Source organism: Mustela lutreola, chromosome 2, assembly GCF_030435805.1.
Source record: "Mustela lutreola isolate mMusLut2 chromosome 2, mMusLut2.pri, whole genome shotgun sequence".
In the NCBI taxonomy this organism is placed as follows: Eukaryota; Metazoa; Chordata; class Mammalia; order Carnivora; family Mustelidae; genus Mustela; species Mustela lutreola.
This window is the reverse complement of record NC_081291.1, coordinates 21,214,155-21,242,099: the sequence shown is the minus strand read 5'-3', so window position 1 is coordinate 21,242,099 and position 27,945 is coordinate 21,214,155. Positions and strand designations below refer to the sequence as shown.

Genomic DNA, 27,945 nt, shown 5'->3' with positions numbered 1-27,945 from the left:
CTGCTATACCTGTGTCCCCAGCTTGCTTTGTCAGATTTCAGAGAGGTCATTGATTTCATGATGGCATCTCATAAATCAGTTCTCAGGAAGTGGCAAGGGTTGTCTGGTGCCTAGTGTGTGGAAAGGTTCTGAGAGCCTAGTGCTGGATGAATAGGACCTTTGAACAGATTGATTAGCAATGTCTGCCATGGGTAAGAGAGTTAGGGCTTTCCTCTGCCAGGCTGACCAACTCCAGGGAGACTCCTTTATGGTGTGGTCCATATAAATGGCACCCTCTGTAGTTGTGCAACATGGAGGACTGCGTCATCTTTTAAAAATTGTGGTTAAATATACATAGCATAAAGTTAATCATTTTAACAATGTTTAAGTAAAGAGCTCAGTGGCATTAAGTATATTCATAAGTATATCCAGTGGCCATAAATATATATGCAACTATCACCACCATCCATCTCCAGAACTTTCTTCGAAAATTAAAACTCTGTACCCATTAAACAATTATTCTCCATCCCCCCCTTCCCCCAGTCCCAGGCAACCACCATTCTACTTTCTGTCTCCATGAATTTGATCATTGTAAATACCTAATCTGAGTGGAACAATACAGTATTATGATTATGACTATTATTATTATTAGTGATGGGCTTTTTTCATTTAGTGTGTCTGCAAGGTTCACCTATGTTGTAGCATGTGTTAGAATTTTCTTCTTTTCTAAGGCTGAATAACATTGCACTGTATGTATAGACCACATTTTATTTATCTATTCATTCATGGGTGGATACTTTTGTTGCTTCTGCCTTTTGGCTATGGTGAATGATACTGCTGTGAAAAAATGGGTGTACAACGATCTCTTTGAGGTTCTGCTTTTGATTCTTTTCGATATATACTCAAAAGTGAAATGGCTGGATCATGCAGTAATTTGATTTTAAATTTTTGAGTAATTGCTATGCTATTTTCCTTAGCATCTGTACCATTTTACCTTCCCATCAGAGGTGCGCAAGGGTTCTAATTTCCCCACATCCTTGCCAACACTTGTAAATCTCTCTCTTTCCCCCCCCTACAATTTTTTTTTTATAGTAGTCATCCTATGGATGTGGGGTGGTAGCTGATTATAGTTTTAATTTGCATTTCCTTAATTAGTAATGTTGAATATCTTTTCATATGCTTATTGGTCATTTGTAGATCTTTTTTGAAGAAATATTTATTAAATCCTTTGTCCATTTTTGAATCAGTTTTTTTGCTTGTGGTTGTTGTTTATAGGTGTTCTTTATATATTCTGGATTTTAATACCTGATCAGATATATGATTTACAAAGATTTGATCCTATTTTTATTTATTTTTTTAAAAAAGATTTTATTTATTTATTTATTTGACACAGAGAGAGAAAGACCACAAGTAGGCAGAGGCAGGCAGGGAAGAGGGGGGATGCAGGCTCCCTGCTGAGCAGAGAGCCTGATGCGGGGCTCGATCCCAGGACCCTGAGATCACGACCTGAGCCAAAGGCAGAGGCTTAACCCACTGAGCCACCCAGGCATCCCTGATCCCATTTTTTTAAAGGATTTTATTTATTTGAGAGAGAGCACAAGTGGGAGGAGGGGCAGAGGGAGAAGCACACTCCCCACTGAGCAGGGAAGCCTGATGTGGGGCTCCATCCCAGGACCCTGGGATCATGACCTGAGCCAAAGGCAACCATTTAATGGACTGAGCCACTGAGACACCCCAGACTAATAATTTTTTTTTTAATGCATTAGTCTCTTAAATTGTGTAGAAAGCAAAAAGCTAGAGTTACAAACCAAAGTTACAGTAAGTTTTAAGAATTAAATTATTATTTATTTATTTTTAGAATTCCAGTAGAGTTAACATACAGTGTTATACTAGTTTCAAGCAGACAATATAGTGATTCAACAAATCTATACATTACTCAATGCTTATATGGTAAATACACTCTTAATCCTCTTCATCTATTTTACCCATCCCTCTTCCCCTTGACTCCCTCTCTAGTAACCATCAGTTTATTCTCTATATTTAATAGTCTATTTCTTTTAAAAGATTTTATTTATTTGACGGACAGAGATCACAAGTAGGCAGAGAGGCAGGCAGAGCTAGAGGAGGAAGCAGGCTCCTTCCTGAGCAGAGAGCCCGATGTGGGGCTCAATCCCAGGACCCTGAGATCATGACCTGAGCCAAAGGCAGAAGCTTAACCCACTGAGCCACCGAGGCACCCTATTTTTTGGTTTGTCTCTTTTTTTTCTTTGTTCATTTGTTTTGTTCCTTAAATTCCACATGAGTGAAATCTTACAGTATTTGATTTGTCGTTTTCTGACAAATTTCACTTTGTATTACATTCTCTAGACCCATCCATGTTGTTGCAAACGCTTACTTGCCATCTATATACTCTCCAGGGAAATATCTGTCAATGTCTTTTGCTCGTTTTCTAACTGGGTTATTTCTTTTTTTACTGTTTTGTTTTGGGAGTTAAAAAAATATATATGTATTCTAGCACAGTGACATCAACAAGATGGTGGAAAAGGAGTTTCCTTGTTCATCTTGCCCTTCAGCAGCAATAACTTGGCAGCCACTCATAGATAAAAATACTTTGTGGGAATCTGGAATCCAGGTAAGAGACTGTGAAACCTCAGTGGAGTCAAGACCAAGGAGGTCCATTTTGAGAATGTTGGTCCATGCCCAGTGGCTGACTCACCAAACATGGTCCTGTCTACACACCTGGTAACAGTTCTGCACCCCTGTTTGGCCTTGATTTTACAATCACACCATATATCAAGGAACCTGAGAGGAGTCATTTGTGCTTATGTCTCAGGCAACAGGCCCACAGACCTTGGCCCTAGTTGTGACCCTGAAGTGGCCTGTGACCCAGCTCTGGCCCCTCTCAGCCACAGCCTGGGAGCCCCTGGAGCAAAGCCTGTTAAACTTGTTCTGACACAGATCCTGAAATGGCTCTTAGCTCAAGCTCCTCCCCACAGCAGTCTGTAAGCAATCCCGGCAGCCCAGGGGTCCAGTGGGAAACAAGCCCCTCTGAACCCCAGGACATCCTGTAGTTTGGTTCTAGTTCCTCCCAACTTCAGTCCCTAGGATATCTTGCCAGCCTAGGGGCCCACTGGGAGAAATGTCTGTAAGTGCCCCCTGGAAACAGGGTAGTCAACTTTGGTATGACAGCAGATCCATGAAATGGCTCTGTGACTTGGTTATAGCCCATCCCAGTCAGAATTCAAGAGCAGTCCTGCCCACCCAGAGACCAACTAGAAGACACAGCCATCTGCCTTCAGAGCCAGGCTTGCAGACCTCAATCTTGGCTATGAACAACTGAAGCAGCCTTGGGAATCAGTTCCAGCCCTCTCAGCCATGGTCTGGGCCTAGTTCTGCCTGTCCAGGGCATACCCAGTATTCTGGCACAAGCCTTCTTAGAGGGACCTGGAGGGAGCCACACTCATCCATATACCTGGTAATCAGGCCTGTGGTCTGCTGACCCAGCTGTGGACCTGAAGTGGACACTTGTCTCCACAGCATCCCTACTGAACTAGGTCCCAAAGGCAAGCATGTCCATGCAGGGATCAGATAGAATATATGCCTGTCCAGGTCTCTGACAACAGATCCAACAGTGAACCCTGCTGTGGACCTGGCAAAGGCCACATGACTCAGCTCCAACCCAGCTTGACTGTGATTCTGAAGGTAATCCCACCAGCCTGAGGAACCAACAAAGTCTTTACCTGCCAAAAACAGTCTGTAAAGAGTAGAAGAGGTGTTTGGTCCTTTAAATGCACAGACACCAACACAAGGCTATACACATTAAGAAGAATCAGGCAAACATGATACCAACAAAGGAAACTAATAATGTTCCAATAAGTGAGCCCAAAGAAATGGAGGTCTGCAATTGCCTTACAATTCAAAGAAATTACCTTAAAGACACTGAATGAGGGGAGCCTGGGTGATTCAGTCATTAAGCATCTGCCTTCTCCTCAGGTCATGATTTTGGGGTCCTGGGATCTAGCCCTGCATCGGGCTCCCTGCTGGGTGGGAAGCCTGCTTCTCCCTCTCCCGCTCCCCAGCTTGTGTTCCCTCTCTTGCTGTCTCTCTCTCTGTCAAATAAATAAATAAAATCTTAGAAAAAAAAAAAAGGAAGTTGAATGAAACGCAAGAGAACACAAACAACTAGCCAAAATCAGGAAAACAATGAACAAAATCAGAAGTTTAGGAAATAGAAACCATAAAAAAGAAACAAACAAATCCTAGAGCTATGGAATACAATGGAAGACTGAAAATCTATAGAAAACTTCAATGGTAGACTTGATCACATGAAGAAAGAATCAGGGAACTCAAAGACAGTGGAGTTAGCCATTTAGAGAAACAAAGAGAAAAAAGGAATGAAAAAGACTGAAGAACGCCTATATGAAAAATAAAATTCCATTAACTAAACAAATATACACATCATAAAATTCCCAGAAAAAGAGAAGGGGAAGGGGCAAGAAGCTTATTTAAAGAAATAATAGCTGAAAACTCCCTTTATTTTGGGAGAGATATGGACATCAAGGTATCTGAAGCTCAAAAAACCCCAAGCAAGATCAATGCAAAAAATACTACTATGAGATACATTATAATCAAATTGTTAAAAGTCAAAGAAAGTGGCATCTGGGTGGCGCAGTTGGTTAAGTATCTGTCTTTGGTTCAGGTTATGATCTTAGGGTCCTGGGATTGAGCCCCGCATCAGGCTCCCTACTCAGCAGGGAATCTGCTTCTCCTTTCCCTGTCTACTCTGCTTGTGCTCTCTCACATGCTCTCTCTCAAATAAATAAGTAAAATCTAAAAAAAAAAAAAAAAAATCAAGTGGCTCCTGGGTGGCTCAGTCAGTTAAGCATCTGCCTTTGGCTTAGGTCATGATCTTAGGGTCCTGGGATTGAGCCCCACATCAGGCTTCTGGCTCAGCAGGGAGCCTGCTCCTTTCTTCTTCTCCTTCTCTTCCTCCCTCCTCCTCCTCCTTCTTCTTCTTTTTAAAGATTTTATTTATTGATTTGAGAGAGAGAGAGAGATCACAAGTAGGCAGAGAGGCAGGCAGGGGGTGGGTGGAAGCAGGCTCCCTGCTGAGCAGAAAGCCCAATGCTGGGCTTGATCCCAGGACCCCGGGATCATGACCTGAGCCAAAGGCAGAGGCTTTAACCCACGGAGCCACCCAGGCGCCCCCCTCCCTTTCCTTCTGCCTGCCTTCTTGTACTCTCTCTCTCTCCGTGTCAAAAAAATAATAAAAATCTTTTTTTAAAAGTCTAAGACAGAGAAAAATTTGAAAGCAACAGACTAAAAGCAACTTGTCACATAGAAGGGGACACCCCCTCCCCCCCAAAAAAAAAACCACAGACAAAAGTTATCAGTGGATATCTCAGCAAAAATCTTGCGGGTCAGGAAGGAATGGGATGATATTGTCAAAATGCTGAAAGAAAAAACTGCCAACCAAGAATACTACAACAATGATGTCCTTCAGATTAAAGGAGAAATCAAGGTGAGATAAAGAAAAGTTGAAGGACTTCATCACCACTAGATCAGCCTTACAAGAAATGCTAAAGGGAGTCTTCAAGTTGAAATGAAAGAACGCTAAGAAACAACGTGAAAACGTGGGGTGGGAAAACATTGAGACTGGGTGGCTCAACTGTTTGAGCATCTGACTCTTGATTTCAGCTCAGGTCATGATCTCAGGGTTATGAGATCTAACCCTGTGTCAATCTCCATTTTGCTTAAGATTCTCTCTCTTCCTCTCCCCCTGCCCACCGCACCCCCTGCCCCCCGCCTCCAAAACAACATGAGAACATATAAAAGTATACAACTCACTGGTAAAATTAAATACACAGTCAAAGTCAGAATATCCTAATCTTATAATAGCGGTGTATAAATCAGTTTTAATTAAAAGATGGTTGCCAGAGGGGAGGGTGTGGGGATTAGAGGGATGGGCAAAATGGATGGAGGGGAATGGGAGATACAGGCTTCCAGTTATGGAATGATGAAGTCATGGGAATAAAAGGTACAAAATAGGGAATATAGTCAGGTGGCATTGTAATAGGGTTACACGGTGACAGATGGTAACTACACTTGTGGTGAACATAGCACAATGTAACTGTTGTTGAATAACTGTTGTGTACCTGAAACTAATGTAACATCATGTTTCAACTATATTCAATCTTATAAAAAACAAACAAGGGACTGTGGAAAAAAGACAATAGTGATAAAATATAGCTATAATAATTTGTTAATGGATGCACAATATAAAAAGATGTAAAATGTGATATAAAATGTGGGGGAAAGAAAAGTAGAAGCGTAGAGTTTTTGTATGCAATTGAAGGTAAGTTGTCAATATCCTAAAATAGATTGCTGTAAGTATAAGATGTTTTATGTAAGTCTCATTGTAACCACACAGACACACAAAAACCCTCTAATGGATACACAAAAAATAGAGAAATGAGTTAAAATATGCCATTACAGGGGTCCCTGGGTGGCTCAGTGGGTTAAAGCCTCTGCCTTCGGCTCGGGTCATGATCCCAGGGTCCTGGGATTGAGCCCCGCATTGGGCTCTCTGCTCGACAGGAAGCCTGTTTCCCTTCCTCTCTCTGCCTGCCTCTCTGCCTACTTGTGATCTCTGTCTGTCAAATAAATAAAATCTTAAAAAAATATATTTAAAATATGTCATTACAAAAAATAAATCATAAAGACAGCAATAAAGAATTAAAGGAACCAAGGACTACAACGAAACAGTCAGAAAACAATTAACATAATGACAATAGTAAGTCCTTCTCTATGGACAATTATTTTAAATGTAAATGGACTCAATTCTCACTTCAAAAGGCACTCAGAAAGGATTTTTAAAAAGCAAGATCAAAATAAGCTGCCTACAAGAGATTCACTTAAGCTTTAAGAACACATATAGGCTGAAAGTGAAGAGATGTAAAAAGATAGTCCATGCAAATGATAACCCAAAAAAATCTAATGGGGCTATTTATTTTTAAATCAGAGAAAATACACTTTTATTCAAAATCAATCACAAGTGAGATGCCTAGGTGGCTCAGTCAGTTAGGTGTCTGACTCATTTTTTTTTTTTAAGATTTTATTTATTTATTTATTTGACAGAGAGAGATCACAAGTAGACAGAGAGGCAGGTGGAGAGGGGGATCAGAAAGCAGACTCTCTGCTGAGCAGAGAGCCTGATGTGGGGCTCAATCCCAGGACCCTGAGACCATGAGATCATGACCTGAGCTGAAGGCAGAGGCTTTAATCTACTGAGCTGCCCAGGTGCCCCGTTGTTACCATGATATTCTTATATTTATTTAAATCTCCTTGTGATTGTCTTGCCTTTCTTGTTTCATTTTTGTTCTCTTTATCCATTACCTAAGTTCATGGAGCATTTATCTTTAATACTGGTCTTTTCAAAAATACCACCTTTTAAATTTACTTTCCACCACCCATTTTTGTTTTCTATTTAATTTATATTTTTGTTTTTACTTTACCACTTTCTAGATTCATCTGTTCTCTTTCTTTCTAGTTTCCTATGGTATATTGAGGCACTGAAATTTCAGTCAGGGGAAGACAGGAAATGCTAAGTCTGAGAAGACACTAGAGAGCTATATGGAGATACAGGAGAGTGGTCCCTCCTACTCTCCTGTGTGGCTGATAATGAGGAGGGATGTGGATGGGCCTCACTGGAGGAGAGCCCTGGTTTCTCAAGTGCCATATCTTTCCATTCTGAGCCCTGGTACATCTCTGACAAGAGGAAAGTAGACAGGGAATAAAAATTCCCACGGAGCTTGTTCTGAAGAAGACTCAACTCTGTGGTAGATATCCTAATCCTTATGTCATAATGCAGTTGTGAACTCAGCTGTCCCCCTCATTTTACTCATGCCAGACTTTGGGAAGTAGAGAAATCAAGGCTAATGAACCATCTAAAGACAAGCCATGGGGATCCAATTTTGTGTAAGAGACGGTTGCCAGATTTACTAGGCAAGCTAGAAGGGGGTGGAAATCACCAGGGACTTCACAGGTCTTGGGAAAAGAAGGGATGTTGAAGCACGGGGTATCTGAATACAGAGCCATAAAGAGTCAACAACAGTCTTAACTCATCCATTCATTTCCCATTTAATTCTGATGACAGACTCATGGCAATTTAGTTCTAATTGTAGTTGAAGATGCTGATGAAGTAATTGAATTGAAGAGGAAGAAGAAGCAGAACCTCGAGGTGGGTAAAATTGCCATTTAGTTAGGAGATATCCAGCACATTTATGTCTGTGTCATGAGGGTGTGGAAATGTGCTTTTTATGGATCCAGAGTCTAAAAAAAATCAGGTGTCAACTCAATATTGGCTCATTTTTTCCTCCACTCCCTTCTCTGCATGGACTCTCTGGATCTCGGTTAGACTATGGCATGAAAAGTGAATGGAGAGAATGAAAGCCATCAAGGAACAAATGGATCTGGGAAATGAGAATGTGAGGACTCTGAATTAGAGAGTATAATGTTCAAAATATGGGCTGGAGTCGAAAGTGGGATGAGGGTGCTGAAAACCCACCACCGTATTGAACTACATTGTTGTGGCAGTGAGAAATCAATCAATGATGGCTGGGACTAGAATTAGCAAAGACTACCAGGCAAAGGCATTATGAGGTCAAACCTCCCAAACCCAATAAGCACTGAAGAGGTAGAGCATGACTAACAAGGTCCCTCATATTCATAATGCACCCTTCTAGCTACTAATGGTTTTTCCCTTTATCCATACACCTGTGAGACCATCAGGAGGATGGTGTGACTCTGAGAGCAGAGTGATCTGCCCATAGTGACAGAGGAGGGCTCACCACCCAGGTCTTCTGGCTCCCAGGCAGTGTCCTAACTCCCCTAAACACTTCAAAGAAGCGATGATGGTTAAGAGAATCTGGGCCCCTTCCAGGAAGATCTTGGAAGTTGATGGCAGGAAGTTCCCTGAGTGGTCTCTCTTATCTCCACCTAGAAAAGTTTAAAAAAAAAAACAAAAGCAGCCACAGAGATTCAGGCCTGGTGGCGTGGCACCCTGGTACGCCGGACATTGCTGCATGCAGCCCTCAGGGCCTGGATCATTCAGCGCTGGTGGAGGCAGACCTTGGTGAACCTGCTGCAGAAGAAACGAAGGGAAGCCCTGGTTACCTACGCAAATACAGTGAGAGCGGTGGTCAAGATCCAGTCTTTGGTCCGTATGTGGCGTATCCACTGGCGATACTGTCAGGTGCTCAATGCCATCCGTGTCATCCAATGCCACTGGGCATGCCAAAACTGTTATACCTGTGCTCTCCTCCGGGGCCACTGTGTAGTCACAGCCACTCACCTACAGTTCCACATTGAGATCATCAACCCCTAAGGGCTGGCAAGAAGGGGCACTGGGTCTCCTGTTCCCAGTAAAGATCTAATCGGTTCTAGTATGTCTCATGGTCTCCCCCAGCTAATGGAAATGTTGGGTCTTGGGCCATGCTACCACCTCTTCTTCCTGGGAAAGAACTTCAGTGAGGTTTTCCCTGTGTGCCCATGAACCCCATTCTGGACTCACGATGACCAGATGCTATTTATTCAATTGTCAAAACAGAAACTGGGTCCTAGACTGTCCTGATATATGACAGATCCAGGAGTCTTAGTTCCTATTCCCAGACCCATTCCTTTCTTCTCACCTGGGAATCTGAAAATAGCTGGGCTGCTTCTTCCTGAAGATTCTGAGTACCTCTGCATGTGGTAGAGACCTTAGAGTGTTCTCTGTCTGCCTGGGGTTGAGGTTGGTGGGGATACCTCAGACAAGGTATTTTTGACAAGCCCTTAGAGAAAATGCCAACATTTGCCTGACTCTTTTGGAACACTGCAGTGCAGCTCCAGGTGATGGACAAGAAGCTGGTCTTAGTGATAGGTACGGCTGGGCAAGCTGATGAGCTGGTAATGTAAGGGCCTGGTTGGCCAGAGGGAGCCATTTTTTGCAGTGAACTTAGATTGACCCTATGCAGTGAACTTAGATTGGCCCTGCCCCTCCCAGAGGAACTTACTTGCAAAGCCTAGATACAAGGGTGGGTCAGGCCAGGTGAAGACATCCAATCAGTGGGGCACGCATATATTTACTGAGGTGAGTTTAAATCCCATTGGCCACCTGTGTGTGGGCAGGGCTCAACCACCCCTATAAAGGTTTGTTTGCGGGGCTGAGGAGGAGGAGTAGGAGAGCCGTTGGAGGACTAGGAGAGTCGGGAGAGCCGGGAGAGCCGTCAGAGCCGTCAGAGCCACCAGGGCTGTAAGAGCTGTCAGAGCCCACAGAGCTGACAGCTCTGTCAGAGCCCTGAGAGCAGCCAGTGGCCCCACCAACCCAAGCCGCAGCCTCGTTGAGCAGCCTTGCTGGAGCAGTGTCATTGCGGGGAGAAGCTTCATTTCGGGAGTGGCTTCCTCAACGTGAGGCCTCCTCCGTGAGCCGCCCAGTCAGGAGCAGCATCGTCTGGGGGGAGGTCTCGTCTGGAGCAGCCCCGTCAGGGAACGGCCTTGTCCAGAGTGGCCACGTTGGTAGTGGTCTTGCAGGGGTCGTCATCGTCACCTTTTCGTAAGAGACAGCCCTGACCGGTCAGTTTGATTCTTGATGCTTGGTGCGAAATAAAGCTTTGCTTGACCTTCGCTTTGTATCAGTCTTGTTCCTTTGATCACGGAACCTAACAGTATGACCCTGGGGGTTAATGGAAAACAGGAGTTCATGGTACTACAACTCTATCTCCACAATATCCTTACCTGAATCCTTTTCTCTAAGGGCTGAGACACAAACAGAGCTCCCTCTAATATTATCCCATCCCTACTCTGATCTCCATTTTTGGTGATTTTACCAGTGGCCAGATGGTCCCATCAATCTCCTTGCCTCTAATTATTTTTGCTCCCATCCTCAACCACTCACTCCCATAGTCATATAAAGCAACACGATTCAATAGAACTTTCTGTGATGATAGAAGTGCCGTATCCGTGCAGCCCAATGTGGTAGTCACTAGCCACATATGGTTGTGAAGCCCTTGAAATGTGCCTGGTGCAACTTTAAAGAATTCAATCTTTAATTTTTTTTTTAAGATTTTATTTGTTTATTTGACAGAGTGAGAGAGATCACAAGTAGGCAAAGGCAGGCAGAGAGAGAGGGGGGAAGCAGGCTCCCCACTGAGCAGAGAGCCCGATGTGGGGCTCGATCCCAGGACCCTGAGACCATGACCTGAGCCGAAGGCAGAGGCTTAACCCACTGAGCCACCCAGGTGCCCCAGAATTCAATCTTTAATTTAATCTAAGTTTAAATGGGCACATGTGGGTAAGGGCTATTCCATTGGACAGTGTGTTTGTAGACCTCACCAATACGAGTAATTCTTCTCTGGCCCAAATTGCTTTTTCTAGTGTCCCATTTTCTGATTACTTTATTCTATCCTTCCAGTTAACCTTTTAAATACACCCAATAGAATGTTTCTTCAGGTGAGAATGTCTTCTAATCTATTAACCCTACTTTTTTTAGTTTTTACAGCCATCATCCCCATCATGTCCTTGCATCTTTCTTTACCCAGTTCAGACTCTATGGGTAATCATTGTAACCTCTGCCCTGCACAACTTGAGTCCTCTTAGTGCTCTCCGTGCAAACAGCATGTGGGGTGAACCCAACCATCTACTTGCTCTGTGCCTACAGAAAAGTGAGCATGACTGGAGCAAAACAAACAACCCTGAGGCATGGTATCATTTTATATGCATGACTGTAGATATCTACTGGACAAATTTCCTGATACATTTCTCTGACCTGCTTGCATTTTCATTTTCTGAGTTGAATATCCATATCACCTCCTTTCCAAATGTCCAACTCTACTTTTTCTATCCTTAAACTTGATTATGTCACCACACACTTAACTGAAGAAATGGGAACAGACTGGACCTCCATCTTCACACCACCACATTATCCATCCCAGCGCCATCTGGACCATAATTGTTGCCGTCCCTTCAGCTGAAATAAATGGTCTTTGATCCCATCAAAGCTCAACCCCTCCACTACCCTGTTACCATCTCAAGGTATTTTACCCTGCATCCAAACCTCACTATCTAAATTATCAGTGTCTACCTCTTCCATCCTTAACAAATATGCTCTTGGTCAATTTCTATTCAGATTTTTGCTTCTATTCATAGCAAAACATGTTGCTATTTCCACTTCTCTTCCTAATATTTTATGTTGTTGCCATTTCCACTTCTCTTCCTACCATTTTCTCTTCAGCCATTTCCAGCCAGTCTTCTCTATCATTCTCACTCCACAGGGACTGCACTGATCAACATTATCAATATTCCAGCTGGCCAAATCCAATGATTCTTTTCTCTGTTTTTACCTTATACATCCGGCTACAAAGTTAACTACTACTTCCTTATTAGAATACATACTTTTGTAAAAAGGCAAACAACAAAAATCTTACAATTTACTCCATAAATACTTTAATATATATTTAATAAATGATAACTTTGTAAAAAAAAATAAATAACCTCACTATTACTTCTTTCAACATTCACACTAATACCTTAATACTGTAGACTATGTATATGCACCCTATAACTGAGCTTCAAAATACATAAAGCATAATTCCCCTGTGCCCCATTGTAATCAACCACTACTCCACCACCAGACCCTATCAACCACAGATCTCTACCCTGCCTCTATTATTTTACCTTTTCCAGAATTTCATATAGAATGAATAATAGTTTGTTGCCTTTTGAAACTGGTTTCTTTTACTTAGCATAATGCATTTGAGAACTCTATATGGTGTTGTAAGTATTCATTTTTTTTTTTATTGCTGGGTAACAATCCACTGTATGGATATTAAAAGGACATCATTGCCTAGGTATAGTATTCTTGGTTGACAGTTGAAGGATCTTGGAGTTATTTGCAGTTTTTGGTGATTACAAATGAATCTGCTATGTATACTTGTGTGAATCTAAGTTTTGCACTTTCTTTGGTTAAAAACCTAGATAGAAGAGCTTCTCATTCTGGCACAAGATGGTGTCAACTCCCTTTTCCCTTCTCCTTCCCTCTAAATACAAACTAAATAGTCTGAAAAGAATTCAATAGACAATCATAAAAGGACTCTAAATATGGAAAGAAGAAAGTGGGGATAAGCTAGAAACCTCATGATTTTAAAATGTACACCATGATGAATTCCCTCAGTTATCTTTTCGTCTACCATATATCTCAGACAGGACACCAGAAATATCTGCAATCAAGAACCACTAACAGGTATGGGGAAAACAAAACAAAAACAAGAAAATTCTGCTTTCTATGGCCAAAGGAAGGGTAGCCCAGAAGAAACTATGCAGGGAGACCCATATGTCATAGCAATGACAGGCTAAACTGACTGCAGTAATGACACTAGTACCCAGATGGGTCAATCCATCCCATGCAGTATACCCACTGGTAGCAGCAGGCATGATCTGTCCATAGCAGTAGAACCCAGGCTTATCTACCCTCTCCACAACCCAAATTAGCCAGCGGCAGTGCCCAAGTTGTCCTCAGAAGCAGTAGCAGCAGAACCCACCAATTTATCATCTGCTGTTGGAAGCAGGCCTTATTTACCTTCCTGATGAAAGAAACTGAAGAAGAGACAAGTAAATGGAAACCTATGTCCTGTTCATGGTAAAGAAGAGTTAATATTGTTAAAATGTTCACACTACACAAAGTGATCTATAGATTCAATGCAATCCCTATCATAATTCCAATGGGATTTTTCACAGAAATAGAAAATACAATCTAAAATTTGTATCTAGCCACGAACAATCCTGAATAGCCAATGTAATCTTGAGAAAAAAACAAAACAAAACTGGAGGTATCATATTCCTGATTTCAACTGATATTACAAAACAGTAGTTCTCAGAAAAATATGATACTGAGATAAAAACAGACATATAGACTGATGGGACAGAATAAAGAGCCCAGTAATAAACCCAAACATGTATGGTCAATGTTTGACAAGGAAGCCAGGAATACACAATAGGGAAAGAATGGTGTCTTCAATAAATAATGGGAAAACTGGATATCCACATGCAAAAGAATGAAATCGTACTTTCATCTTATACCATATACAAAAATAAACTCAAAATGGATTAAAGACCTAAACATAAGACCTGAAACTGTAAACTTCAAGAAGGAAGCATAGTAGGGGAAACTGCTTGACATTAGTATTGGCAATGATTGGAAACAATTGAAAAGAATTGGCTTTAAATGGTTGGTAGAATTCACCCATCAAGGGGTGCCTGGGTGGCTCAGTGGGTTAAAGCCTCTGCCTTCAGCTTGGGTCATGATCCCAAGGTCCTGGGATTGAGCCCAGCATCCGCATCAATTCCCTGCTCCCCTCCCTCTCTCTGCCTGCCTCTCTGCCTACTTGTGGTCTCTGTCTGTCAAATAAATAAATAAATAAATCTTTAAAAAAAGAAAAAAGAATTCACCCATCAAGTGTATGGTTTCATCAAGTATATGGTTTTGGCTTTTCTATTTGGGGAGATTTTTTTTGAATTACTGCTTCAATCTCACTCATTATTGATCTACTGAGATTTTCTATTTCATCATGATTCAGTCATAATAGGTTGTATGTTTCTAGGAGCTAACCCATTTTCAAAGCTATCCAATCAGTTTATGTACAGCTGTTTATAGTAATCTCTTACAATCCTCTGGTTTTCTGTAGTATCAGTTGTAATATACACTCTTTTATAATTTTATTTATTTGAAGCCTCTCTTTTTCTTGTTTAGTCTAGCTAAAGGTTTGTCAAAATTGTTTATCTTTAAAAAAAAAATAACTCTAGGACGCCTGGGTGCTCAGTGGTTAAAGCCTCTGCCTTCGGCTCGGGTCATGATCCCAGGGTCCTGGGATCAAGCCTCACATCGGTCTCTCTGCTCAGCAGGGAGCCTGCCTCCTTCCTCCTCTCTCTTTCTGCCTGCCTCTCTGCCTACTTGTGGTCTGTCTGTCAAATAAATAAAAATCTTAAAAAAAAAAAAAAACTCTGGGTTAATTGATTTTTTTTCTATTATCATACTATTCTCTATTTCATTTATTTCTGCTCTAATATTTTTTCTCTCTTTGGCCTTTGTTCTTCTTTTTCTTGTTTTTTTTTTTAAGGTATAAAGTTAGGTTGTTTATTTGAGAGCTCTCTTTTTTTCTTAATGTAGACATTCCACTATAAACTTCCCTCTTAGAACAGCTTTTGCTGCATCCCACAAATTTTGGTATGTTATATTTTCATTTTTATTTGTCTCAAGATACTTTGATTTCCATTTTTATTTCTTTGGCCCATTGATTGTTCAGTAGCATGTTGTTTAATTTCTAATACTTGTGAAATTTTCAATTTCTTCTTTTTATTGATTTCTAGCATCATGCCATTGTGGTCAGAAAAGATACTTTGTATGGCCTCAATCTTCTTAAAATTTCCAAGACTTTTTTTTGAGACCTAACATGTGATCTATCCTGGAGAATGTCTCATGTGTGCTTGAGAATAATGTTTTTCTGGTGTCATTGGATGGAATGTTGTGGATATATCTATTAAGTCCATTTAATCTATAGTGTTATTCAAGTCCATTATTTCCTTATTGGTTTTTTGTCTAGATGATCTATATGTTGTTCAAAATGGGGTTTGAAGTCCTCTATTTTTATTGTATTGCTATCTGATTCTCCTTTCACCTCTGTTAAGATTTGCTCTAGAGGCACCTGGATGGATCAGTTGGTTAGATGTCTACCTTTAGCTCAGGTCATGATCCTGTGGTCCTGGGGTCAAGACCCATATTGGGCTCCTTGCTCAGTGGGAGCCTGCTTCTCTTTCTCCTCTCCACTTGTGCTCTCTCTCACTATCTCTGTCACTGTCTGTCTCTCTCAAGTAAATAAAATCTTAAAAAAAATTTTTTGCTCTGAATATTTAGGTGCTCTGGCACATATCAATTTACAAATGTTATAACCTCTTGATGAATTGACTCCTTTACCTCTATATAGTGACCTTTAACATGTGACTGATTTTTTAAAGTAGTCTCCACAACTAGACATGGAGCCCAACATGAGACATGGAGCCTCAATGTAGGGTTTGAACTCATGATCCTGAGATCAAGACCTGAGCTGAGATCAAGAGTCAGACACCTGGGGTGCCTGGGTGGCTCAGTGGCTTAAGCTGCTGCCTTTGGCTCATGTCATGATCTCAGGGTCCTGGGATAGAGTCCCATATCAGGCTCTCTGCTCAGCAGAGACAACTAAGAGGAAATGTTTTCCTAACAAAATGTAAATTAAATTAATCGAAGAAATATGTAAAACTTGATAAATTGAGAAGGATATTAAAGATCCACCATAAACAAGTCCCCAAGACCAGGTAGATTCATATCCAAACTCTAAAAAAAAACTTTACATATTCAGGTATTTCCAATGTGACAAATATTCAAGCCTATTGGACTGAGATTTCCAACAAGCATTTCATAGTGTTAGTGTTAGTTCCCTGAAAAGTCCCACTAGGATTGTTGGTTTTGGGGAGAAAGGCTACCGTGTGATATTGAGTTCCTTCTAAGACCACGGATTATTCCTCTCTTTGCTTAAGAATTCTTTAATGTCTTAAAAAAAAGAATTATTTTATGTCTTTCTAGAAGGTTTCACAATTTTTCTCTTTAAAAGTCTTTTTTTAGAAGATTTTATTTTTGAGTAATCTCTACAACCAACGTGGGGCTCAAACTCACAACCTTGAGATTAAGAGTCACATGCTCCACTAACTGAGCCAGCCAAGCACCCCTGTAAAAGTCTTTTTTTTAAGATATAATTTATATTCTATAAAGCTCACTATTTAAAACTATACAATCCAGTAGTTTTTAATATATTCACAGAGTTGTGCAACTATCACTACTATATGATTTGAGAACACTTTCGTCAGCCCCCAAATAAGCCTCATACCCATTAGCAGTCAATCTCCATTCTTCCCTAACCCAATCTCTGAATTCCACCGTTCCAAAATATGTCCTTATAAATTTGCCTATTTTGTATGTTTCATATGGTTTGAATCACACAATAAGTGGCTTTCTTTGTCTGGTTTCTTTTGCTTAGTATAGTGTTTTCAAGGTCCACTTACATTGTAGCATGTCAGTATTTCGTTCCTTTCTTTCTTTTTTTTTTTTTTTAAAGATTTTATTTTTTTATTTATTTGACAGAGAGAAATCACAAGTAGATGGAGAGGCAGGCAGAGAGAGAGAGGGAAGCAGGCTCTCCGCTGAGCAGAGAGCCTGATGCGGGACTCGATCCCAGGACTCTGAGATCATGACCTGAGCCAAAGGCAGCGGCTTAACCCACTGAGCCACCCAGGCGCCCCAGTATTTCATTCCTTTCTATGGTCATATAATATTCCTTTGCATGCATATATTACATTTTTTAATCCATTTATCAGTTAATGGACATTTGAGTCATTTCTACTTTTTGACTATTTTGAAAAATATAGTTATAAATATTGATATATAAGTTTTTGTATGGGCATATGTTTTCAGTTCTCTAGGGTATATACTTAGGAGTGGAATTGTTAGGTCATATGGTAAGTTATTTTTTCCCTAAAAACAAAACAAAACACATGCATTTCTCCACCTCCCCTCACTGCCTCTTGCAACCATCAATCTGTTCTCTGTATCTATGAGCTTATGTTTTGTTTTGGTTTTGGTTTTAGATTCCATATAAGAGAAAGTATGTGGCATTTTTCTTTCTTTGTCTGACTTATTTCACTTAGTATAATGCCCTTGAGGTTCATCCATAGTGTTGCAAATAGCAAGATTTCATTATTTTTTTATGGTTGAGTAACATTCCATTGAATACACCACAATTTCTTTATCCATTCATCCATCGATGGACATTTAGGTTGTTTATATATCTTGGCTATTGCTGCAATGAATCTGGGGATGCATGTATCTTTTCAAATTAGTGTGTTTCCTTCAGATAAATACCCAGCAGTGGAATTGCCAGGTAGTATGAGAGTTCTATTTTTAATTTTTTTAGGAAACTCCATTCTGTTTTCCACAGTGACCAGCGCCAATTTACATGCCACCAACAGTAAATAAGTGTTCCCTTTTCTCTGCATCCTCATCAACTTCTTTCTTTTTTTTTTTTTTTTTTTAAATCATAGCCATTCTAACCGGTGTGAAGTTATATCTCCGTGTGTGTGTGTGTGTGTGTGTTTAAAAGATTTTATTTATTTATTTATTTGAGAGGGGGATAGTGAGAGAGAGCCTGAGAAGGGAGAAGGTCTGAGGGAGAGGCAGACCCCCCGCTGAGCAGGGAGCCCGATGCAAGGCTTGGTCCCAGGACTCCAGGATCATGACCTGAGCCAAAGGCAGTTGCTTAACCAACTGAGCCACCCAGGCGCCCTCACTGTGTATTTTTTAAGTGATTTTATTTATTTATTCCAGAAAGAGAGTGAGCAAGCAAGCTGGGAGAGGAGCAGAGGGAGAAGGACAAGCAGACTCTGCATTGTGGAGGACCCTGAGATCAGGACTTGAGCCAAAACCAGAGTCTAACGTTTAACCAACTGAGCCACCTAGGCCCCACTCTTCTTGTGGTTTTGACTTACATTTTCCTGATGACTAATAATATTGAACATCTTTTCACGTACCTGTTGGCCATCTATATGTGTTCTTTGGAAAAATGTCTGTTAGGTCTTCCACCCATTTTTAAGGATTGCTATTTTTGTTTTTGTTTTGCTATTGAGCTGTATGTGTTCTTTATATATTTTGGATATTAACCCCTTATCAGATATATGATTTGCAGTTATTTTTCCCATTTGGTAGGTTGCCTTTTCATTTTATTGATGGTTTCCTTTGCTGTGCAGGCTTTAATTTTTAAGTAATCTCACTTATATATTTTTACTTTTGTTGCTTTTACTTTTGGTGTCATATTTTAAAAATCATCACTAAGGCCTATGTCAAGGAGGTTATCACCTATGTTTTCTTCTAGGAGCTTTATGATTTCCGGTTTTACATTCAAGTCTTCACATTTAACTCTTTGAGTTAATTTTTGTGCATGATATATAGATGGTGGGCCAGTATCATTCTTTTGTATGTGGCTAATTTTCCCAACATCATTTATTGAAGAGATTGTCCTTTCCACATCTTATAACCTTGACTCCTTTGTTGTAAATTGATTGACCATATGTATATGAGTTTATTTCTGAGATTTTTATTCTGGTACTTTGACCTTTGTGTCTCTTTTTATGACACCATACTGTTTTAATTACTATAGATTTGTAATATCATTTGAAATTGGCGAGTGTGATGCCTCTAGTTTTGTTCTTCTTTCTCATGACTACTTTGGCTTTTCAGAGTCTTCACAAATTTTATGATGATTATTTTCTACTTCTGTGAAAAATACCATTGGAGTTTTGATAAGGATTGTATTGAAATCTTATATTGTTTTGGGTAGTATGGATGTTTTTAAAATATTAATTCTTCTAATCCATGGACATGAAATATATTTCCATTTATATAAATTTCTTTATATAAAGAAAATTTCTTTCATTAATGTTGTGTAGTTTTCAATTTATAGGTCTTTCACCTCCTTGGTTAAATTTATTCCTAGGTATTTTATTTTTTTTGATACAATTGTAAATGGGATTATTTTCTTAATTTCCCTGATAGTTCATTATAAGTGTAAAGAAATACAACAGATTTTTGTATATTTATTTTGTATTCTTTAACTTTACTGAATTTGTTTCTTCTAACAGTTTTTGATGGAATCCTTAGGGTTTCCTAATATAATATCATGCTATCTGTAAATAGTGATAGTTTTATTTCTTCCTTTCCAATTTTTGCCCTTTTTTTCTTTTTCTTACCTAATTTATCTGGCTAGGACTTCAGTATTCACTTTTATGGTGAATAAAAGTGGCAAGATTGGACATCCTTCTCTTGTTCTTGACCTTAGAGGAAATCTTTTAGGTTTTTACTATTAAGTACGATGCTACCTGTATTCTTGGTATATATGGCGTTTATTATGGTTGAGGTACATTCCCTCTATAACCAATTTGTTGAGAGTTTTTATAATAAATGAACATTTAATTTTGTCAATTTTTTTTTCTGCATCTGTTGAGATGATGTGATTTTTATCCTACATTTTGTTAATGTGGTGTATCACATTGGCTGATTTTTGGATATTCAATCATCCTTGTATCCCTGGAATAAATCCCACTTGATCATGGTATATTATCCTTATAATGTATTGTTGAATTCAGTTTGCTAATATTTTGTCGATGACTTCTGCAGTTACATTAATCAGGAATACTGACTTGTAATTTTCTTTTCTTACGGCATCCTTGTCTAGCTTTGGCATCAAGGTAATGTTGGCTTTATAAAATGAGTTTGAAAGAGTTTCTTCCTCTACCTCTTCTATTTTTTGAAGTTTGAGAGGGATTTGTATTAATCCTTCTTTGAATGTTTGGTAGAATTCACCAGTGAAGATGTCTGGTCCTAAACTTTTGTTTGTTGAGAGGTGGTTTTTTTTTGTTTTTTGTTTTTTGTTTTTTTTTTTAAAGATTTATTTATTTATTTGAGAGATAGAGAGTGGGAAAGCAGGGAGAGAGGCAGAGGGAGAGTGAGAGGGGAAGCAGACTCCCTGCTGAGCATGGAGCTGGACACAGAACTTGATCTCCTGATCAGGAGATCATGACCTGAGTCAAAACCAAGAGTCAGTTGTTCAACTGATAGAGCCACCCAGACACCCAAATAGGGTTTTTTTTTTTTTAAAGATTTTATTTATTTATTTGACAGATAGAGATCACAAGTAGGCAGAGAGGCAGGTAGAGAGAGGAGGGGAGGAAGCAGGCTCCCTGCTGAGCAGAGAGCCCGATGCGGGCTCGATCCCAGGACCCTGAGGTCATGACCTGAGCCGAAGGCAGAGGCTTTAACCCACTGAGCCACCCAGGCGCCCCCCAAATAGGTTTTTGACTACTAATTCAATCTCTGCTAACAATCAGTCTGTTCAGATTTTCTATTTCATCATGATCAGTCTCAGTAGGTTATATGTTTCCAGGAATTTATCAATTTCTTTCGTTTTTAAGATTATTTATTTATTTATTTGACAGAGAGGGAGATACAGCGAGAGAGGGAACACAAACAGGGGGAGTGGGAGAGGGAGAAGAAGGCTTCCCACAGAGCAGGGAGTCTGATGTGGCACTCGATCCCAGGACCCTGGGATCTTGACTTGAGCCAAAGGCAGACGCTTAACGACTGAGTCGCCCAAGCACCCTGAATTTACCAATTTCTTCAAGGTTGTATAACTTTTCAAAGTAGTTTCTTATAATCCTTTTTATTTCTGTGGTATCAGTTGTAACATCCCTTTTATTTCTGATTTTGAGTCCTTCTCACTTTTTTCTTCAGTGAATCTGGTTACGCTTATGAATTCTGTTTATTTTTTTTCAAAGAACCATCTCTCATTGATATTTTTGTTGTCTTTTTAGTCTCTATTTCATTATTTCTGCTCTTGTCTTTGTTATTTTTTTTTTTCTTCTACCAACTCTGGCCTCCTTTGTCCTTCTTTTTCTAGTTCACTGAGGTGCCAAGTTAAGTTCTTTATTTCATACTTTTCTTGTTTCCTGAAGTAGGCATTTATCACTATGAACTTTTTTCTTAGACCTACTGATACTGAATCTCATAAATTCTGGTATGTTATATTGTTTTTTTTTTCAAGGAATTTTTAAATTTCTTTTTTGATTTCTTTGGCACATTTGTGAATTTTCCAGTTTTCTTCATGTAATTAATTTCTATTAGAGTCAGAAAAGGTGCTTGATATGATATCAGTTCTCTTAAATTTATTAAGACTGGTTTTGTAGCCTAACATATGATCTATCTTGGAAAGTAGTCCATGTGCATTTGAAAAGAACATGTATTCTGTTGCTTTTGGATGGCATGAGGGATAAGAAGAGAGAACTAATGACCTAGGTTCTAGGAACAGCTCTGAACCCAGAGTCTTGCTCTCCTGGAGCTCACCCTCTACTGGGGGCAATAGAAAACAGAAAATGATGTGAGATAAGCTTGGGTAGCAACGGGGACTTTGAAAACAGGAAAGCAGGGTCAGGTACTAGAACATACAGTACAGGGTGGGGAAGTAATTTCAATAAGATGGTTGAAGAAGGTCTCCCTGAGGAGGGAGCATGGGGCAGAAACACACACGAGTGGAGGGATGCTCCACATGGAAAGTCCACCAAAGGAGAGGAGGCAGCAAGTGAAAAGTGCTGAGATGGGAATGTGGAGGCACCGGGGGGGGGGGGTGATCTGAAGAGCAGGTGGCCAGGAGGGACATGGAGAGGGTGACATGGTCAGGCCAGGACCATGCAGGCTTATGGAGACCCCAGGAGGGCTTCTGGACTTGTTCTAAATGTAATGGGAAGACAGTGAAGAATGAAGAACCCTCCGTGGGGCATAGCCACAGGGGGCACCATGTGCATGGACCACACTGTGAAGGAGTCTCCCTGGAGTTGGCTGAGTGGGTGGCCCTGTGACCCCAACTCTCCTCCCCGTGGAATTGGGGAGGCTCATGGGTTCCAGGCCCCACCCTCTAGCACCAGAGGCTCAGAATCCTTCTCCACCAGGGACCCCAAAGGAACTCGGTCACATCCTTGGAGCAGACTGTGCCAGGCCTAGTCTCTGCCGCCATTTTCAGGGGCAGACCTGAAAGAGACCCGTTGACGCAGAGGTGGAGCAGACCTGATCAGTTCTTTATGGGAAAAGGATGCAGTCGGTAATCTGACACATCTGTGACCCCAGAGAGATCTCAAGTTCAAGTCCCAGATGGGATGCTGTGAGGTCGTAGGTGCACTGGAAAAAGCCACGGGAATGGCAGTTATGCCAGCATGAGTAGACCTGGTTGATGCAGACAGTGTGGAGCAAATTGCAGTAACGAAGGTGTATGCACCACATGTGGACGAAGGACTGCAGCTTGACCACTGCCCTTTCTTGCTGTGTTTAAGACTCTAGGGCTATTCGTCATTTGTCCTCCAGCAGCTTTGTCAGCATCAGCTTCCACCAGTGCTGAATGACACATGCTCTGAGGGCCGCGTGCAGCAAGGTCCTGCACGCTAGGGTGCCCTGCCACGTGCCTGGATCTTTATGGCTTTCTGCTCTCGGTCAGGGTGCTTCCTTTTCTTTGGGGAGAAAGGTGGCAGAGATAAACAAAGGATCCTCAGGGAACATTCCCCACCCACCTTAGCTCCAGGGCATGCCAAGCAGGGCTTGCTCAGAAGTTCAGGAGCACTGGGCAGGGAGCCAGTAGACCAGATAGGTGTCTGGTCTCTGCGCCTCTCTCTCAATGGACCTCAGATTGCCCCCCGGGGCTCAGGCTCCTGGACTGTAGAATGGAACATTCTGGCACTAGCTATCCTGGCTGGCCTGTCTGGAAGAAGCACGCCATGCACCACGTTCCACCTGGGCCTGGGCCTGGCCACCTACCTGGGCTGCGTATTCCTTCCCCTCCACCCCACCCAGGTGGCTGGAGAAGTGGCAGTCTTTGTTTGCATTCATGCCTGACTCCATCCAGCTCAACCCACAACCTGCTGTGTCTCTCCATCAAGTCGCAGTAGTACAAGTTTCCCTGCTCCATGCAGTGTGGAGTCCTTCTCATTTATCTCTCACTTTCACTTCGTGGGGTTCTCACATCTTAAACGTCAGTTAGCACGCATACGTGCACACGTGTACACGCACACTCCCACACAGTTCTATACTCGGCTTTCCCTGCACGTGGCAATGCCTTCTCCAAACACAGCCTCACTGCCCCACTCCCCAGCTTGGCAGGGTCTGAGTCCCACTTGTCAGGGGTTCCCGTCCTTACGACCAAGTCTCTGTGCCTCCGTCACCCACCTTTCTCCGACCAAGAAGGAACTTGGAGGAGAGGATAACCAAGGATAAAGCAGAATGTCCCAAGCCAATCAGGATGAATGGTTGCCCTACTCATTCCAGCTCTGGGTAGGGCAACCGTTCATTTCAATTGGCCTGGACATTCTGGCTTATGCTTATTGTTCTCGAGGAATCATCAAAGCCCAACCTTGTACTCACACATGGAACCTGGTCCCGGTGACAGATTCCAGGATCATGCCATGCTATGGGGCACAGAGAAGACAACTCAACACTCCTTGCAAATAAGAGTCACCCTCAACTTTGAAGGCCTCCATTGACCTGCCTTTGGTGGAGGGGATGGAGTTGGAAGTAGAGACTCTTCTTTCTCTATCTCTTTCTCTTTCTTTTTCTCTTTCCCTTTCCCTTTTTATTTTTCTTTCTCTTTCCCTTTCTCTTTTTCTTTCATCACTGTGGTTTCATCTGGGTCCTTCTTAATGATTTCATTCTTCTGTAATTAGAGTTTACAAGGGAAAAATATCAGTAAGTCTTCTCCATACAATTGTGTGGCAAGTCCACCACACACTACCGACTTGCCCAGAGATCCTAGATGTAGGACTTGCATCCTCAGTTAACTGTGGAAGTCCACCTTCCCCTGCTTGCAACTTTGGGTGGCTCTCTCTTATATGACATCCAATTCCCATGCCTTTGATATAGATGATTCATATACCTCAGGTCAGCAATCCCCTAAATTCCCCATAGTTAGGAGCTCAATTGTCCCATCGCTTTTAGGTCTGCACTCTACTTTGAGACCCATACAATTTGTTGCATGTATCAGTAGTCGGTTCCTTTTTACTGCTGAATAGTAGATGTACCACGGCTTGATTAACAATTCACCCATTTGGGTTAGGTCCACTTTTTTTGGCTATTACTCTACTATGAAATTTTTGTAGTTGTTTTTATTTATGTTTTCAGTTTTCTTGGATATATACTTCAGAGTGGATTTGCTGGGTCTTATGGTAACTCTATATTTAGCTCTTGAGAAACCAACAAACTCTTTCCACGCCAGCCATTCCACTTTACATTCCCAAGATCAGTGTGTGTAAGGTCCAGTTTCTCCTATCTTACTATCTGCTATATTTCAGATATTACCATATTGCTGAGACACAGCCAACTGCATTTGCTGATGTAAATGGGAATGAACAGAGATAAGTAAAAGGGAGGGTTCAGAAAGGAATTTAAATCAAATAGATTTGATGGATGGTCAAGACACAAGGAGAACCAAATTTGTATAGAATCAAGAAGGTGGGGAATGAGAATCCTGTTTTTGCCACATTATCTTTGAAAGTACTGTATGTTATTTATACACAACTAATGAGTCATTGAACACTACATCAAAAACTGATGATGTGTTTTATATTGGCTAAATGAATTTAAATTAAAAAAACAAAAAGAAAGGAAAAAAAACCCATTAGACATAAAAACAATATGTCAAGTACGAAGCCATACCTTTGGTATAGAATTCAAAGGCCGTATCAGGGATAGCGATATAGATTTGAGTGTCATCAGGATATAACAGATATTTAAGACCATGTGACTGGATGATATTATCCAGGAGTACACATTAAGTGGAACTAAAAAAAGTTTTAAGACTGAACCTCTCATAGTTTAGTGGTTCATCAGCAAAGAAGCCATTGATAAAATTAAGAAGAAGCAGCCAGTGAAGAGCACCAGAAGAGTAAAGTGGAGGGGTGACTTGGGATGGGGCAAGGACAACTCATTTCTTTCTTTCTTTTTCTATTTCTTTAAGATTTTATTTATTTATTTTATTTTAGAGAGCAAGCCTAAGCGAGAGGGGGAGGGGCAAAGAGGGCGGGAGAGAATCTCAAACGGAGTCCATGCTGAGTGTGGAGCCCGACACAGGGCTCAATCTCAAGACCCTGAAATCATGCCCTGAGCTGAAACCAAGAGCCAGACACTTAACCAACTAACCTAGTTGATTAACTAGGTAGGTTAACCAACCAACCTAGGAGCCCCTATTATTCAGCTTTTAAAAGGAGGAAATTCTGACACACACTACAACGTGGATGAACCTTGGCAATATTATGCTCTGTGAAAGAAGCCAGTTACAAAATACTGTATTATGTCTACTTTTATGAGAAACCTAGAGTATCTACTTTCGGAGAGACAGAAAGCAGAAATGGGATTGCCGAGGGTGGTGCGGGGAGGTTTGGGAAGGTATGGAGAGATTGTTTAATGGGTGCAATGTGTCAGTTTGGGGAGACGAGAAAGTGCTTGAGACAGATAGTGATGATGGTCGTACAACAATTTGAATAGACTTAGTTACGAACCATACACTTAAACTTTAACACTTCAAATTAAAAACTAATCATTACAATGTAAATTTCATGTTATATGTATCTTACTGCAATTTTCTTGTCCTTTACTTGTTTGTTTGTTTGTTTGTTTTTTAAAGATTTTATTTGTCAGAGAGAGAGTAAGCACAAGCAGGGGGAGAGGCAGGCAGAGGAGGCAGAGGGAGAAGCAGGCTCCCCACCGAGCAAGGGGCCCCACGCAGGACTTGATCCCAGAACCCTGGATCATGACCTGAGCAGAAGGCAGTGGCTTACCCCATTGAGCCACCCAGATGTCCCATCCTTTTTTAAATTATTATTATTATTAACATATAATGTATTATTTGTTTGAGGGATACAGGTCTGTGATTCATTAGTCTTAGACAATTCACAGCACTCACCACAACACATACACTCCCCAGGGTCCATCACCCAGCCACCCCGTCCCTCCCATGCCCTCAGTTTGTTTCCCGAGATTAAGAGACTCTTATGGTTTATCTCCCTCTCTGCTTTCTTCTTGTTTCATTTTTTCCTCTTTTCCCCTATGATCCTCTGTCTTGTTTCTCAAATTCCACATATCAGTGAGATCATATGATAATTGTCCTTCTCTGATTGACTTACTTTACTTAGCATAATACCCTCTAGTTCCATCCACATTATTGCAAATGGCAAGATTTCGTTTTTTGATGGCTGCATAATATTCCATTGTGTATATACATCACATCTTTTTTTTTTTTTAAGATTTTATTTATTTATTTCAGAGAGAGAGAGAACATGAGAGGGGAGAAGGTCAGAGGTAGAAGCAGACTCCCCATGGAGCTGGGAATCTGATGCGGGACTCGATCCTGAGACTCTGGGCTCATGACCTGAGCTGAAAGCAGTGGCTTAACCAACTGAGACACCCAGGTGCCCCACACATCACATCTTCTTATCCATTCATCAAAGACAACTCATTTTAATTCAAGGAGAGTGCGATGTTCTGAAGTCAAAGAGAGAGTGTTTCAAGTAAGATAGAGTGGTCAACCTGTAGTCTGATGCAGAGAGAGGGAAGAGGGAAGAAAACTCACCATTGTCACGCAAGCAAGTTAGCTGGTGATTTTAGATGGTGTAGTTTTTGTTGTTTAACCAACCACCCAAAACATAAAGGCTTAAAACAATAACCATTTACACAGCTCATAGTTCTGTGGAGTAACAATGGGTTAGGCTCATCTGGGTGATTCTTTTTTTTTTTTTTTTAAGATTTTATTTATTTATTTGACACAGAGAGAGATCACAAGTAGGCAGAGAAGTAGGCGAGAGGGAGGGAGGGAAGCAGCTCCCTGCTGAGCAGAGAGCCCAATTCGGGACTCGATCCCAGGACCCTGAGATCATGACCTGAGCTGAAGGCAGAGGCTTAACCCTCTGAGCCACCCAGGCACCCCTCATCTGGGTGTTTCTTTTCTCAGCTGGGCCCACTCAAAAATATGTGGTCAGTTGGCAGGTGTGATAGAAGCTAGTGGTGTAAGATTGGCCTTATCAGAGATGGCTCGTCTCTGTCCCATGTGGTGTCTCATGCTACAGCAGTAGTCTCCTTGTTTACATGGTGGATGGTTTTTCAAGACCTCTTGAAGTCTAGGCTTGCAACTGGCACAATATTGCTTTCACTGCATACTAGTGACCAAAGAAAGTCACAGGGAAGCCTAGATACAAAAGGAGGTTTCTTTTTTTTTTTAAGTATTTTTTTTTAAATTTTATTTATTTATTTGACAGAGAGAAATCACAAGT

The 27,945-nt window shown here is 41.1% G+C and overlaps 1 protein-coding gene across 2 annotated transcripts; it reads left to right on the top strand.

The window, feature by feature from the left end:
* Window positions 1–7,871: 7,871 nt before the first annotated feature.
* On the top strand, window positions 7,872–9,412 carry LOC131825776 (IQ domain-containing protein F2-like). 2 transcript variants are annotated; one of them, XM_059165181.1, is made up of 3 exons: window positions 7,872–7,956; window positions 8,135–8,218; window positions 8,981–9,412. In XM_059165181.1, the coding sequence occupies exons 1-3, from the start codon at window positions 7,939–7,941 to the stop codon at window positions 9,362–9,364; spliced, it is 486 nt and encodes a 161-aa protein (XP_059021164.1). In that variant the 5' UTR covers window positions 7,872–7,938; the 3' UTR covers window positions 9,365–9,412. The 2 variants fall into 2 exon arrangements, with proteins under 2 accessions (XP_059021164.1, XP_059021165.1); XM_059165182.1 differs by having other exon boundaries at window positions 7,909–7,956; window positions 8,163–8,218.
* The last annotated feature ends 18,533 nt before the right edge of the window (window positions 9,413–27,945 follow it).